At 38.9% G+C, this 15,112-nt stretch overlaps 1 protein-coding gene across 6 annotated transcripts in view; it reads left to right on the top strand.

The window, feature by feature from the left end:
* Window positions 1-2,769: 2,769 nt before the first annotated feature.
* Window positions 2,770-15,112, top strand: part of LOC139745847 (divergent protein kinase domain 2A-like) — a 50,104-nt gene continuing 37,761 nt past the window's right edge. For 2 of the 6 annotated variants that reach the window (XR_011711991.1, XM_071656448.1), the window contains exons 1-3: window positions 2,969-3,065; window positions 9,530-10,009; window positions 12,491-12,640. Coding sequence is in view for 5 of the 6 variants with exons in the window: in XM_071656448.1 (XP_071512549.1) it covers window positions 9,722-10,009; window positions 12,491-12,640 (438 nt within the window). In the remaining variant the exon portion in view is untranslated. Of the gene's footprint in view, window positions 2,899-2,968; window positions 3,327-9,529; window positions 10,010-12,490; window positions 12,641-15,112 lie in introns of those variants that run through there. The other 4 variants (XM_071656452.1, XM_071656451.1, XM_071656449.1 and 1 more) reach the window with 4 other exon arrangements.

Raw genomic sequence — 15,112 nt, 5'->3', positions numbered from 1 at the left:
TGCAAGAGTTTTGGGGAGAGGGCAAGTCTGTTGTGGATGAGAGGGCTTTGGAAGTGAGTCAGTTGTTGTTCGCTGGTGATACAGCGCAAGTGGCTGATTCGTGCGAGAAACTGCAGAAGCTGGTGACTGAGTTTGGTAAAGTGTGTGAAAGAAGAAAGCTGTGAGTAACTGTGATAAGAGCAAGATTATTAGGTTCAATAGGGTTGAGGGTCAAGTCAATTGGGAGGTAAGTTTGAATAGAGAAATACTGGAGGAAGTGAAGCGTTTTAGATATCTGGGAGTGGATTTGGCAGCGGGTGGAACCATGGAAGCGGAAGTGAGTCACAGGGTGGGGGAGGGGGCGAAAGTTCTGGGAGTGTTGAAGAATATGTGGATGGCGAGAACGTTATCTCGGAGCATAAATGGGTATGTTTTAAGGAATAGTTGTTCCAACAATTTTATATGGTTGTGAGGCTTGGGCTATAGATATGGTTGTGCGGAGGAGGGTGGATGTGTTGGAAATGAGATGTTTGAGGACAATATGTGGTGTGAGGTGGTTTGATCGAGTAAGTAACGTAAGGGTAAGAGAGATGTGTGGTAATAAAAAGAGTGTGGTTGAGAGTGCAGAGGAGGGTGTATTGAAATGGTTTGGTCAGATGGAGAGAATGAGTGAGGAAAGATTGACAAAGAGGATATATGTGTCGGAGGTGTAGTGAACGAGGAGAAGTGGGAGACCAAACTGGAGGTGGAAGGATGGCGTGAAAAAGATTTTGAGTGATCGTGGCCTGAACATAGAGGAGGATGAAAGGTGTGCAAGGAATAGAGTGGATTGGAACGATGTGGTATACCGGGGTCGACGTGCTGTTAGTGGATTGAACCAGGGCATGTGAAGCGTCTGGGGTAAACCATGGAAAGTTTTGTGGGGCCTAGATGTGGAAAGGGGACTGTGGTTTCGGTGCATTGCACATGACAGCTAGAGACTGAGTGTTAACGAATGTGGCTTTTGTAGTCTTTTCCTAGCGCTACTTCGCACGCGCGGGAGGGGGGGGGGTGCATTTCATGTGTGGCGGGATGGCAACGGGAATGGATGAAAGCAGCGAGTATGAATATGTACGTGTATATATGTTTATGTCTGTGTATATGTATAGGTATGTATGTGTACGTGTATGTATATACATGTGTATGTGGGTGGGTTGGGCCATTCTTTCATTTGTTTCCTTGCGCTACCTCGCTAATGTGGGAGACAGCGACAAAGTATAATGAAATATAACGAAATGACTTCACATGTGCCACATCTTGAGGTCGACACTCCAAATGTGTCATTTCTATCAGCTTTTTTCATAGATAAGATAATGCTAGTGGTATCATATACCTGATAAGAGAAGAAGGCTTGATGACATGGAAAGCCAGGGCCAGATGGGATGTTCAATCTCTGCCTTTGTTTTCCAAATGAAGACTATATAATTGACATCGACAAAATGAGCCATCCAATTTTACTGTATGACAAAATAAGCCACAGAATTTTACTGGAATAGTAGTAAAACAGAGTAAGGGTAAGATGAGAAGAAAGATTAATGAGTTTCGAACAAAAATTTAAAGTAGTTGTATATGAAACCATGTCTGACTATTTTCTATGGAGGCCACAGCATTAATTGTCCTCATTATGGTATCAGAAAATGACAACTTAATAGAAACTGTCGTAAATGGGACTGCTAATGACACAATACAAATAAAAAGACAATACTAAAGAATTAAAAGGTCATAGTTACAACAATATACGCCTGAGCAAAAGTGAACTTGATGGAAATCAACAAATATTGAGCAAATATATCATGGAACAATTGATTGGATAATGATATCTTCGTGTATCACACAAACAGGGGAGGTAATATATATATGCACTATATATTTACCAATGAGTAACTGAAACATAACAACGTAAACAAATTAATATTAAAATGCACAGATAATGGGGCTTGATACATTTCGTAATACTCGATTTTGAGACCGCATGCCAACAGAATAGACTGATTGAACGTATCATTGTCGCGAAATGTCATATCATGCCACTGTATGCATGAGTCAAGAGTAGATCAGCTGTGGGGCAATTGTAGCACGTATGCTGCCACATCAGTCAACCACATTCCTGGGCATGAGTTGTCCCTGGCCATGTTGCAGCTGTGCGCCAACTTGCTTGTTGGAGAACCACGCACCAACTTCCTTAACCTCCCCCGAAGCTCATGTCGTCTCCCTCATATCTATATATTCCTTCATGACGCAACACAAGACGGACTTGTCATTTCTGTTAGGGAATACGGTGTTGTTAAGGGAGGATAAAGGTAAATATAGGGAAACTGATAGACGTCATATGACAAAGGATTCCTCTAATGTCTTAAACAGTCATAATTTTTTTTTCCTCCGGCCTCCTGAAGAAGTGGGCGGAGGAGGAGGAGGAGGGTAGGTGTTCTTAGGTGGGGGGTGATGAGGCAAATATAGGGAAACTGATAGACGTCATATGACAGAGGATTCCTCTAATGTCTTAAACAATCGTATTTTTTTTCCTCCGGCCTCCTGAAGGAGTGGGCGGAGGAGGAGGAGGAAGAGGAGGGTGGGTGTTGTTAGGGGCGGTGATAAGGCAAATAAAGGGAAACTGATGGGCGTCATATGGCAGAGGATTCCTCTAATGTCTTAAACAGTCATAATTTTTCTCCCTCCGGCCTCGTGAAGGAGTGGGCGTAGGAGGAGGAGGAGGTGGGTGTGTGTGTGTGTGTGTAAACAGTATGTTGAATGTTGGCATGGCGGCGCATCACTACACCAACCAACATTTCTCCCAGCCTCCCCTTCAACCTAACACCCATTTACCATGACATTCATGAAAGGAACGACCATTAGGAGATGGAACTGCGGAGTACATTGGATGTAAATCATTTTTCATGGACTTGGGACGATGTATTTATAACTTCTGGGCCAAAGAAAAGTGTGGAGGGTAAAATGATCGCTGGCAGCCAGCGTCGAGGCTTGATGGCATCCTTCCACCCCGCTGACGACACCCATGCTATATGTCTTTCTCTCGTGGCTGTATGATGGTAAAATGTCGTCGTCCACCGTCACTCGATGTGACAGAGGTGTATTCAATGTCTCGGGCATGATGTGATAGCCAGAGCCATGTCCCTCGGGAAGTGAGTGACATAAGTAACAGATTGCCAAGAATTGGATCCCCACTTGAACAGCAACAGGCAGTGGTGGGTCGCGACCCCACACAGAACTTAAGTCATTGTTTCCCTGGGATAATGTCGAGGTTACTGTGTCTTGTAATTACATTTACCAGACGTTATGAACAGAGAGAAGTAAGGATACAAGTAAAAGATGAGATGTGTTGGTGTCCAGAAGTTTGACAGACTCGTTGTGGTGGAGGCGCGGTTTTTGGAATGTATTAAATACCTTTAATGTCCAATGCTATTTTAGGACTCGAAATAACGTGTGACATAATTAAAGTATTGTTCACGAGTGAAGTGTTTAGACTTTTTCTGTTTGTCACCATTTGCGGATAGATAAGATCATCATGTCATGTCGTGGTTTGTCTTTGGTCGTACTTTAGCATGACTATACCAGTGCATAAAACAATCCACAATGAACATTCTTAAACATGCATCCCTTAACATGCATCCCTTTTCTTGGGAGTCCAACTTCAAACAACAAGAAGTCCAGAAGACTTCGGTGTTGTATGGCGTGCAAATTGTACGTAGGAAGCCGAGTTGTCACCCAGTTTGAATTACAGTGGCAGGTCCAATTCAACCCGTCCCTTTCATATTTTTACAAAAGTATCAAATACTGAGATTAATTTTAGATGTCTTTTCACTCTAATATAGTCATACTGGGCCCTTCTGTATCAATTTGAAGTATGGGAAGCCTTTCAGGAGATAAATTTTATAATGAAAACGTGCCTTTTTTTTGTTTAGGTGAAGTAATATTGTTATGATCTGTTCAGACCTGTTGTAAAAGACTGTTGTAACTGTTTTACTCTATTCAGAATATTATCTTTGTGTCCAATACCACATTTGAGTTGGCTCATCCCAGTATATACAGAAAGTTTTTTGACGACTGTGTCAACTACTTATATGATGAATTCTGTAATGGCATCTCTTGATAGCTCTTTTATCATTAATCATGAATTGAACTGGAAAAGATGTTCTCTGAATTGATTTCACGTATAGATTTAAAAATTTTAATAATATGCATGTCCCTTTTGGAAAAGAAAAGTAATTCCTTTACAAATCATACATTGTGTTCAAATAGTTCAGTCAGTTAACTTTATGGACTTCATGTTACAAGCATAATTTTTTTCTTCGTTATAATTCATATATCAGGAATCATTACAGGTGATAAAAAGACTTTATTCCTATATTGTGCAAGCCCATGCAGGACAGGAAATTTCAGTTATTATCTGTGTTTGAATGAATGCTCCTTTTCTTGATATTAATTGAATTATTATAATTCACAATTAAGATAATGAAAGAGTTTGTCAAAGTAGTTTAATCACTTTTGACCATTTCATTGTATACAAGAATATATTCCAATACTCTGTGATCCAATATACGAATATGACAGGATATTTCAACTGGTATTTTTACTTCTTAAGTCTTTCTCAGCATTGAATTGTATTCACCTTCAAAAGCAGGCAGTTGCCCACCAGAGTTCACTGAACACCCATTTCAATGCATAAATGGCCTTAGTCCTGTACACTGCAAAATTGGTTAAAGGAATATATCATTATATTTCAGTCATTATCTACTTTGTGTGATGCTGTGTGAATATATTGATTTTACTCACCTTTAAGATATTAAGATGAGTCATTAGTTATCACCTCATCAGGCCCATTCCAAAGCATACGTTGGTTTATTCCAATCCTGAAATGTATTTTATTCACTCATGATTATTAAGTTAGACATTTTGTCAAAGTAGTTTTTCAGCATGACCCATGACCCTTTTCCCAATACTGTATGAGCCAGTATAGGAATATCAGGATCTTTCTGTCAATATCTGTTGTGATTCTTAGGAAGTGAACTTATTTGCTTTTCAGAACATTAGAATCAATAAATTTGTACGCATAGCTTACCAATATTGGCTATTTTCAATGTATAAAAACTTTACTTAAGTATTGCGCTGGTAGGCAAAGGATGTATGTCATGATATTTGTCAGTTTTTATTCTTACTGATTCTTTTGAAATGAATGACCTTTCTTCATCTTAAGAACAATAGAATCAGGCAATTAGTTGATAGAATTCTCTCCACAAGGCCTTTTCCAGAGTTCCTTCCAATAATGTGTATCATGATATTTTAATCATTACCTACTCTGACTGGTTCTTTCTAATTGCATGAATTTTATTTAGGACATTAAAATCAGTCATATAGGCAACAGAGTCCACCCTATCAGGCCCATTCTAGAGCAGTAATGAGTTTATTCCAATACTGTGCTGGCCAGGACTTGTATAGGAAGATATCATCTTAGGAGGCTCTGAGCAAGCAAACTTTATTCATGAGAACTTTAAGATGATTTGTACACATAACTCACTAAGGGAGTTTTTAGGTATAAAAAGCTTTATTTCAACATTTTGTAAGAAAGTTTATGTTCCAACATATCAGTGTTTTTATTCTTTCTGATTCTTTTTAAAGAATCAAATAAGCTCTCCCTCAAAGCATTAAAATCAATCAGTTAGTCAACAGGGCCATTTCTGCCGTGCCAAACTCAAAGTATAAAAGAGTTTATTCCTGTCCTGTGGAAGCCAGTGTAAGAATAATCCTGATATTTAAATCAGTACCTGTTCTAATTGATTCTCTCTGAATAAATGAACTGTATACTCCTTCAGAATACATTCATCACTTTCTGAAGAGAGATCACTTATCTAGGCTGATTTCATTGAATAATTGGGTTTATTCCAGCTTTGCAAGCCATTCTTACTGATTTCCTTTCAACAAATGTACTGTTAGAGCATATATTTTGCTCCGCCAGGCCTATACCTAAGTGCAAAAGGCTTTATTCTATTGCTGTTTTATGTGTTGGAGAAATTTATCACGTTTTGCAGAGCCAACACCTTTACAATATGGGTTCCAAATTGACAAATGATAACTGAAACAAACAGAATTTACCCTGTCAGTAATGTGACTAAGTCTTTAGAAATTCACATGAGGTAAGAATTGAATTGTGTGTATAAGTTGACACTGGTGAAATGCACATTAGTACTCGGCTTGCATCCTCTCCAGTAAGTGCAAAGCTCAGACTGGTGTTGGTGTGGATTCCAACTTAGTTGTACATTTACAGAATTTATATTCTTCCCAAGTGCAATCCAGAATCACGCAACTTTTGACAACATGCATGAATCCAAAAATTAATTATTGGTGTGACGTCAGTTGGCATAAACATCAGTAATAACCAGCTTAAGGGCAACACAGAAGTAGTATACGGAAATTGTTGAGAGTTTCATTTGTGAGCTCCTAACTTTTAGTGAGAGATATAAATGGGCACTAATGATAATAGATGATGTGAGAACAGGGAGAGCTTTGAAGATCTGGGAAAATTTGGGGAGTGGTGGTGGGGGTGAAAGTAAGGGAAGCAAAACCCCTGACAACCTTAAATTCGATGTTCTTTAAAATGAATGTAATGTTTTGGTCTCATGTTTGAAGTTTGTTGCTTAGAAGTTAAGGTACTTAAGTTTACTTCCATACAAACCTGTTCATACAGATAAAACCCTATTTATGAAACTTAATTCACCAGGTAATGAGAGGAAGAAGGCAACAATACTATTGGTATATTTTGAGCATTTGAAATTAAGGGATATACTGGCTGCTAGAGGAAGTTAGGTAAGGCTTCATAGGCTCTGTTGATATTATGTGTTTCACCTACATTATTCTTATTAATCCCACATTTATCTTTATTTCCATAACCCTTCCATGGTCACTTACTATAATTGCAAGATGAAAGAAGAGCTAGGTGATAGTTAGTAGGCAGCCAACAATCAGGGAAGTATATTACCAGTACTTCCCTCCTGGGTATTGGGAGGGTTAGTGACAGCTGCTTAGTGAGCCAGCACTTCAGTGTTTGTCAAGTTGCACTCCTCTGGTCCAGGTAGCTGTCTTTTCTCTCTGCCTAACTCAACATGAACTACTGGTATTCTGTCCACGAACACACAATATCTTTTTGTTAACATAACTCACACAGCTCAGTCTTCGTAACTCTAGATTTTCCTGCTGTGAACACTATGGGCTAACTGTGCCTTTTGGAAAAATGATCGGATTAGTAGATAGAAGTAGTAGGTAGAAACATATAGGCAGGAGCATTAGGAAGAAGTAGTTGGTCAGAGCATTGGATAAAAGTAGTCGGTCGGAACATTAGGTCGGAGCCTCTGCAAGCACTGCACTAGAGTTGCCCTCTGCCTGTGGCCTTTTAAGGTTGAGGCACAAAAGACTAAAAGCAGCACTGGAGTTCACTAGTTATGGAGACTATATTGCAATGGCCACCCCCTTGAGGGAGTTCCAATTGGAACAGTTATCAGAGGTAGAAGATATAGATAGATAGATATGAGGAGAGACCCAAACCATGCTCCACCTGTCAGAATCATTTCTTGTAAGTGATATTGACCCAATGATGTGCTTTTCTTCTACTACCTTAAGTTATGATACTTCCAAGGTACTGTTTAACTACATATTTTTGGAAACATATATGTAAAATCAAGTAAACATTGGGATGATAATCATGTGATTTCCACTTGCTATTATATTTATGGATTCATCAGCTTTTTAATGCAAGACAGAACAAAGTTATTCAATATTCTCAGAAGAAAAATGTGAAGTCCAGAGTATGTCTTATGAGAAGAGCTTTTTTTATGTTTATTGGTTATGTGGGCTTCAGTCTATTAATTGCCAAAGTCATTATGGCCATGAATGTCAAGATATACAGTACAGACAACCGGAAAATCTTTAACACACTTTAGGTGATGAAGATTATTCTTTAGACCAAATACCTCTCTTTGTATATAAGGCCCTGGCATGTTTGGATTTGTAGAGTTGTGGGGCGCAAGGAACTAGGCTGTGGAATACTATTTGTAATGTTTGATTGCTGAATTGACAATAGTACATGCTACAAGGACATAGAAACATATAACCCAAACTTCTTTCCTGAAGTTATACATCTTATAAAACAGACAACACTGACAAAACCACACCCAACAATAGAAATCAGAGAACAGATCCAAACTCTGAAAAACACCATCACTATCTAATCAGTGAAAGTCAAACTACAGACTGGCATTACCTCCTCAGCACATTGTATCACACATATCAACCAACTTTGGCACATGTTAAAAAAGATTAACATGTACTGCACTTATCCAGTGACATCTTGCCTCCCAAAGAACGCAAAACATACTCAAGCCACATAGCAAATTCACCCTCAAACAAGAAAGTCATGAAAAACCTCCACAAATTCCATCCAAAAACAATTGCTTACCCACCCTTCACTCCCTTTGATATGAACAATGCAATTAACTCCTTAAACTTAACCCTAAATTCTGTTGCAACAGGTCCATTACTCCTGAGACAAGCAATGCAATTAAAACCTTAAAGATTTCTCCTGCAACAGTCCATGAAAACATATTAAACTTAAGTAAAACAATTTAGCCCAGTTGCAATCCAAGCTTTTACAAACATCGTTAATCACCCTTCCTGGCTACATGACAAAATCCCCAGCATCTGGAAACTTGCTAACTTCATATCAGTCCTAAAGCTCTCCAAACCACCAAACTTCCTCATGCTGTCCTGTAGCACTGTCTTCAGTATCCAGTTATGGGAAACTGACCTGCTGCAGAATCAGGTAAATCATATTGTTCTCAATTTCACAACGTGGCTTCTCACCCAACTGCACACTGTTATAAGGAGTTTAAGAAGAAATGTAAAGAAATGCATTTTTTAGGTTTCAAGATTAACCAGATAATCAATGTCTTCTACTCTGGGAAATCATAATCTCATAGTTTACAAGTGAAGTTGTAATAAGATGGAACCTAAACATGAAAAGATGGAGTGAATTGAAAGAAGTAAAGGAATATGGAGTTGAATCATTAACATATGAGTGAATTAATTGTTTTTGCTGAGGGATCAATGATGAAAAGGAGTAAGAGGATGAGAGATAAGACCTAACCCTGAGGAGCACTACTTTTTATGGGGGAAATGAGAGAGGTTGATCTTTAAGCAGCTGCACAAATATGCCAATTGGAGAGACAGAAAGAGGTAAAAGTTAGAAAATGTGGAGGAGGAATCCTTAAGGAGGGGAGCCTGGATGTCAGACGAAATTCCATACCTAATGAAAAGCTTTTATGATATGGGCTACTGCACAGTAATCTCAAAAGTTTTTCAGTGAGGTGTATTAGTTACCCAGGAAAGACTATCACTAGTGGATCTTACCTTCTGTATATAGTTTCATGTACATGGATTTGTGTGTTTGAGGGGCTAGTTATTTAGAAGAATTTATAATCTATAAATTGTTTGATTATGCTTTCAGGTATTGGCCTCTTGACAGCAATGAAAATGATTGAAAGAGTTTCCTGAAAAAGCAAAACTCAGAACTTCACAAGAATCTCACGAGATGTGTTAGTTGATATATTTGAGACTTGTTCACTTTTTGTGAACATCTGCCAATTCATCAAGAAACAAAAAGTGACAGGCAGCTATTTGTGAACCAACATCTTACAAGATGCAGCTATTACGAATTCACTATCAGAAACTGTTTGTGTGTTTTTCTTTTGTAATGTTGGTGTTGGTTGTAGTGCGAGTTTGGGAGGCTGATGATGGGTCTGTAGGTCCCCACCAGACCACATCTAGCTCCTTGAAAGCTCAGGAAAAAAAAGCCAATAATAATGGAAGAGAGAACAGTATTAATATTGATGCTCCAGCACTGTCCCCTTCTCGACATGGTAGCCGTGGTGGCAACAAGGCAGCAAGAGCAAATATATTTGCTGATCTTTTTGAGGACTTGGCTAAGGTAATAATATATACATTTCCTGTGAGCTGTTTCCCATGTTTTTTGATATATGTATTATTAGGCCTAATATTTAAGACTTTATCCTTGCTTTGTGTGACTGAATTAATGCAGTCTTGTGAGGGGAAAATGTGATGGTATAGTAACGTACCAACTGTATAAGATCTCAGTTTTGAAATGACATTGAAAGGGTAATGACAGTGCTAACCAGTTTTTTAGGAGCTCTGTATGGTTCAAAGGTTCTTTTACCAATAACATTGGCTTTCTTTTGTTACCCAGACTAGAGCTCATTACTTAAAATTGAGTTCAACAAATAGGCTTTTGAAATACTATAGATTAGACTGATACAATCACGGGAAATATGTTTGAAACTTTTCCAGAAATTACAAGTTCAAATTCCAACTCGTGAAAAGAAATATCATGAGACAAATGTTTTTCGAGCAGCTGAGAGAGTTTGTCAGCAGTTTTGACAGGGTATTAGTGATGGATGATTTAAATGCAAAGATAAGTAATGTGGCAGTTGAGTGTAAAATTGGGATGCATCAGATATTCAGTGTTATTAATGGAAATGGTGAAGAGCTTGTGGGGTTGTGTGTGAAAAAAGACTGGTGATTGGGAATACCTGGTTTAAAAAGAGATATACACAAGTATACTTATGTAAGTAGGAGAGGTGGTCATTGGGCATTATTAGATTACATATCACTTGATAGGCATGTAGAAGAGAGACTTTTGATATGCATGTAAAAGAGAGACTTTTGGATCTAAATGTGCTGAGAGGGGTAGCTGGTGGGATGTCTGATCACTATCTTGTGGAGACGAGGGGGAATTCTTGATGAGGTTTTTGAAAAAGAGGAAACGGTGTTTGTAGAAGAGTGTTGAGAGTAAGTGAGTTTGGAAAGGAGATTGTGTGAAGAAATGCCAGGAGAGATTGAGTGTAGAATGGCAAAAGGTGAGAGTAAATGAAGCGAGAGAAGTGTGTAAGGAGTGGGAGGTATTTAGGGAAGAAGTGATGGCATGTGCAAGAGATGCATGTGGCATGTGAAAAGTGGGAGGTGAGCAGATTTGGAAGGGTAGTCAATGGTGGATTGAAGAAGTAAAGTTGCTGTTGAAAGAGAAAAGAGAGGCATTTGGATGGTACTTACAGGGAAGGATTGTAAATGATTGGGAGAATTATGAGAAAGAGACAGGAGGTCAAGAGGAAGGTGCAGGGGTTGAAAATGAGGGCAAATGAGATTTGGAGTGAGAGAGTATCATTTAACATTAGGGAGAGTAAAAAGATATTTTGAAAAGAGGTAGATAACGTGTGAGAGACAAAAAACAAATGGGAACATCAGTGTAGTGGGCACATTGGGAAGTGATAACAGCTAGTGATTAAATGAAGAGGAATTGGATTGAGTATTTTGAAGGATTGTTAAATGTGTGTAATGATAGAATGGCAGATGTAGGGTGTTTTTGTTGGGTTGGTATGCAAAGTGAGAGAGTTATTAGTGTGGTTGGAGGTGGCAAAAGCCTGGTAGGTACATCCTTTATAGAGGGTAAGAGGGTATAATGGTAATTGAACCCCTCTATGAGCACCTGCTCTGTAATGCTTAAAGGATTCTGTCTTAGCAAAACAGTTTTTCATACTTAAAATCTGCATTAGTGCTGAAGTCCTAACTAGTTTTTTATGCTTAAAAGTTATGTTACTCCAAGAATCATTTGCATTTCTGAGTGAATGAAGTGAATGTTGTGATGTGTAATATGTAATTACTACCTCCATTCCTCAGAAAACGTTTCACTCATATTCTTCATCCATGCTCAGTGTTTTGAAGTTAAAACTGTACATCCACACTTACACAGGTGCTTTTGACTTTTTCACTGCTTACTAATTTGATTGGTCAAGTGAGACCAGTGTTTCTATTCACACCACTCTCATACAAAAAATGCTTCAGTTACATCCATTCCTTAATCATTCCTCATGGTACTTTCATCTGAAATATATTCATCTCTTCTTCAGTCTACCTATCCTAATAGTACAGTAGTTTGTGTAATGAATACAAATGATAGCATTGTTTTTTCTATGAGACAATTAATCAAACACAAGGAAGGCTAGAATTACAGAAAAGTTGAATCTATACAACAGAATATTTGATTCCAAAACTTTGGCAGCAGCTAAATATCTTCTTGACCATTCTGTCAGCTGTCATTTGTTCAGCATAGCCATACTATCCCAAAAGTTTTCCATTTGTGCATTTCTCTGATAATTTCAGTTTCTTCACACCACATTCTTACATCTTCATTCTTTATTCTATTTAACCCCCTAATTCCAGTTACACTTTGCAAGGTTTTTCTTTTCTTCTACTCATATTCTTTACTTACCTTGACTTAAACTTGGGTTTCACATCCATACTTCATAGTTGGGATAAGTATTCCTTCAAACTAGCAACTCACTATTTGAATGTTTCAGTATAGGTAACTTATATTTATTTTGTTTTCAACCTTTAGGAGGAGACCTGTCCATTGTGTTTTGGGCACGACCTTTGTGAAGATGTGTCTGCTGGATTCCTAACTCTAGCTACAGATGCTCCTAAGTTGCAAGATGAAGCAGCTGTATATGAGGCTGAGCTAGGGGACATGCAGAAACTTACAGTCAAGGTGAGAAATGTATACTTCTGTTTAGTAGAGAGAGAAGGAAGGATATTGAGAATTGGGGAAGGTATTCATAGACTGTTGTCAATGAGAATAGTAAAACATCTTTAATATGAAACTGTGTGAGAGATGCTGGATGTTAGGATTTGCATGGAGATTAATGAAAATTTATGGATAGAGGGAAGGAATGATCATTATACTTCTGGACTGTAATATTTATATGTATTTTTAGTAGGGTGTCTGTTACTTTTAAACTGGATGACCAATGAAGAATACTTTTCAGACAAACCACTCAATAGATTTTCATGTTTGAGTCTCACATTGTTGGATTTAAAGCCTAACTATCATATCATATCTATATTGATGGCTGAATACTCCAATATTAGGCTTATAGTAAAGGAGACCATTCACATTTTTTATGGATATCCATGTATAGGCTTCTTCACAAATGTAGGATGTGTAGGAGTGCCGAGTCCTTTAGGACTACTGTGTGCTTTAAATCCAAAAGTATTTTGCGGTAAAACTCCAGTGCTTTACATCAGGACTTTGTGTTGGTTGTCTCAGATTTGTTTCATATTCTGTATTTTGCTGAGTCTAATGAACTGTGATATACTTTTGAGCTTAGTCATTTGGCTGATTCAGTTGTTTTCCTTAGAGACATTTATGTGTGAGAAGTTAAGGGTTTGTCTTATACAATTTTTTGTTACCCAAAGTGTGATAAGTATTCTCATCCCATTTATGGTCCCTCAGACATATATATGTTCCCACTTTCCTTTTTTTTTATTTTTTTCCCATTATACCTTTATACCTGAATGTATGGAAGTTGAGAACATTATCTCTGAAAGCAAAAATGGGTATGTTTGAAGGAATAGTGGTTCCAACAATGTTGTATGGTTGCGAGGCGTGGGCTATGGATAGAGATGTGCGCAGGAGGGTGGATGTGCTGGAAATGAGATGTTTGAGGACAATATGTGGTGTGAGGTGGTTTGATCGAGTAAGTAATGTAAGGGTAAGAGAGATGTGTGGAAATAAAAAGAGCGTGATTGAGAGATCAGAAGAGGGTGTTTTGAAATGGTTTTGGCACATGGAGAGAATGAGTGAGGAAAGATTGACCAAGAGGATATATGTGTCGGAGGTGGAGGGAACGAGGAGAAGTGGGAGACCAGATTGGAGGTGGAAAGATTGAGTGAAAAAGATTTTGAGTGATCGGGGCCTGAACATGCAGGAGGGTGAAAGGCAGGCAAGGAATAGAGTGAATTGGATCGATGTGGTATACCGGGGTCGACGTGTTGTCAATGGATTGAATCAGGGCATGTGAAGCGTCTGGGGTAAACCATGGAAAGTTGTGTGGGGCCTGGATGTGGAAAGGGAGCTGTGGCTTCGGGCATTATTGCATGACAGGTAGAGACTGAGTGTGAACGAATGGGGCCTTTGTTGTCTTTTCCTAGCGCTACCTCGCACACATGAGGGGGGAGGGGGATGTTATTCCATGTGTGGCGAGGTGGCGATGGGAATGAATAAAGGCAGACAGTGTGAATTGTGTGCATGTGTATATGTATAGGTGTCTGTGTGTGTATATATATGCGTACATTGAGATATGTGGGTATGTATATTTGCGTGTGTGGACGTGTTTGTATATACATGTGTATGGGGGTGGGTTGGGCCATTTCTTTCGTCTGTTTCCTTGCGCTACCTCGCAAACACGGGAGACAGCGACAAAGCAAAATAAAATAAATAAATATGTATATATATATATCCCTGGGGATAGGGGAGAAAGAATACTTCCCACGCATTCCTCACGTGTCGTAGAAGGTGACTAAAGGGGACGGGAGCAGGGGGCTAGAAACCCTCCCCTCCTTGTATTTTAACTTTCTGAAAGGGGAAACGGAAGAAGGAGTCACGCGGGGAGTGCTCATCCTCCTCGAAGGCTCCAATTGGGGTGTCTAAGTGTGTGTGGATGTAACCAAGATGAGAAAAAAGGAGAGATAGGTAGTATGTTTGGGGAAAAGAACCTTGATGTTTTGGCTCTGAGTGAAACGAAGCTCAAGGGTAAAGGGGAAGAGTGGTTTGGGAATGTCTTGGGAGTAAAGTCAGGGGTTAGTGAGAGGACAAGAGCAAGGGAAGGAATAGCACTACTCCTGAAACAGGAGTGGTGTGAGTATGTGATAGAGTGTAAGAAAGTAAACTCTAGATTGATATGGGTAAAACTGAAAGTGGATGGAGAGAGATGGGTGATTATTGGTGCATATGCACCTGGCATGAGAAGAAAGATCATGAGAGGCAAGTGTTTTGGGAGTAGCTGAATGAGTGTGTTAGTGGTTTTGATGCATGAGATCGGGTTATAGTGATGGGTGATTTGAATGCAAAGGTGAGTAATGTGGCAGTTGAGGGAATAATTGGTATACATGGGGTGTTCAGTGTTGTAAATGGAAATGGTGAAGAGCTTGTAGATTTATGTGCTGAAAAAGGACTGGTGAT

The sequence above is a fragment of the Panulirus ornatus genome, chromosome 63, assembly GCF_036320965.1.
Source record: "Panulirus ornatus isolate Po-2019 chromosome 63, ASM3632096v1, whole genome shotgun sequence".
NCBI classification, from domain to species: Eukaryota; Metazoa; Arthropoda; class Malacostraca; order Decapoda; family Palinuridae; genus Panulirus; species Panulirus ornatus.
This window is presented reverse-complemented; position numbering and strand designations above follow the sequence as displayed.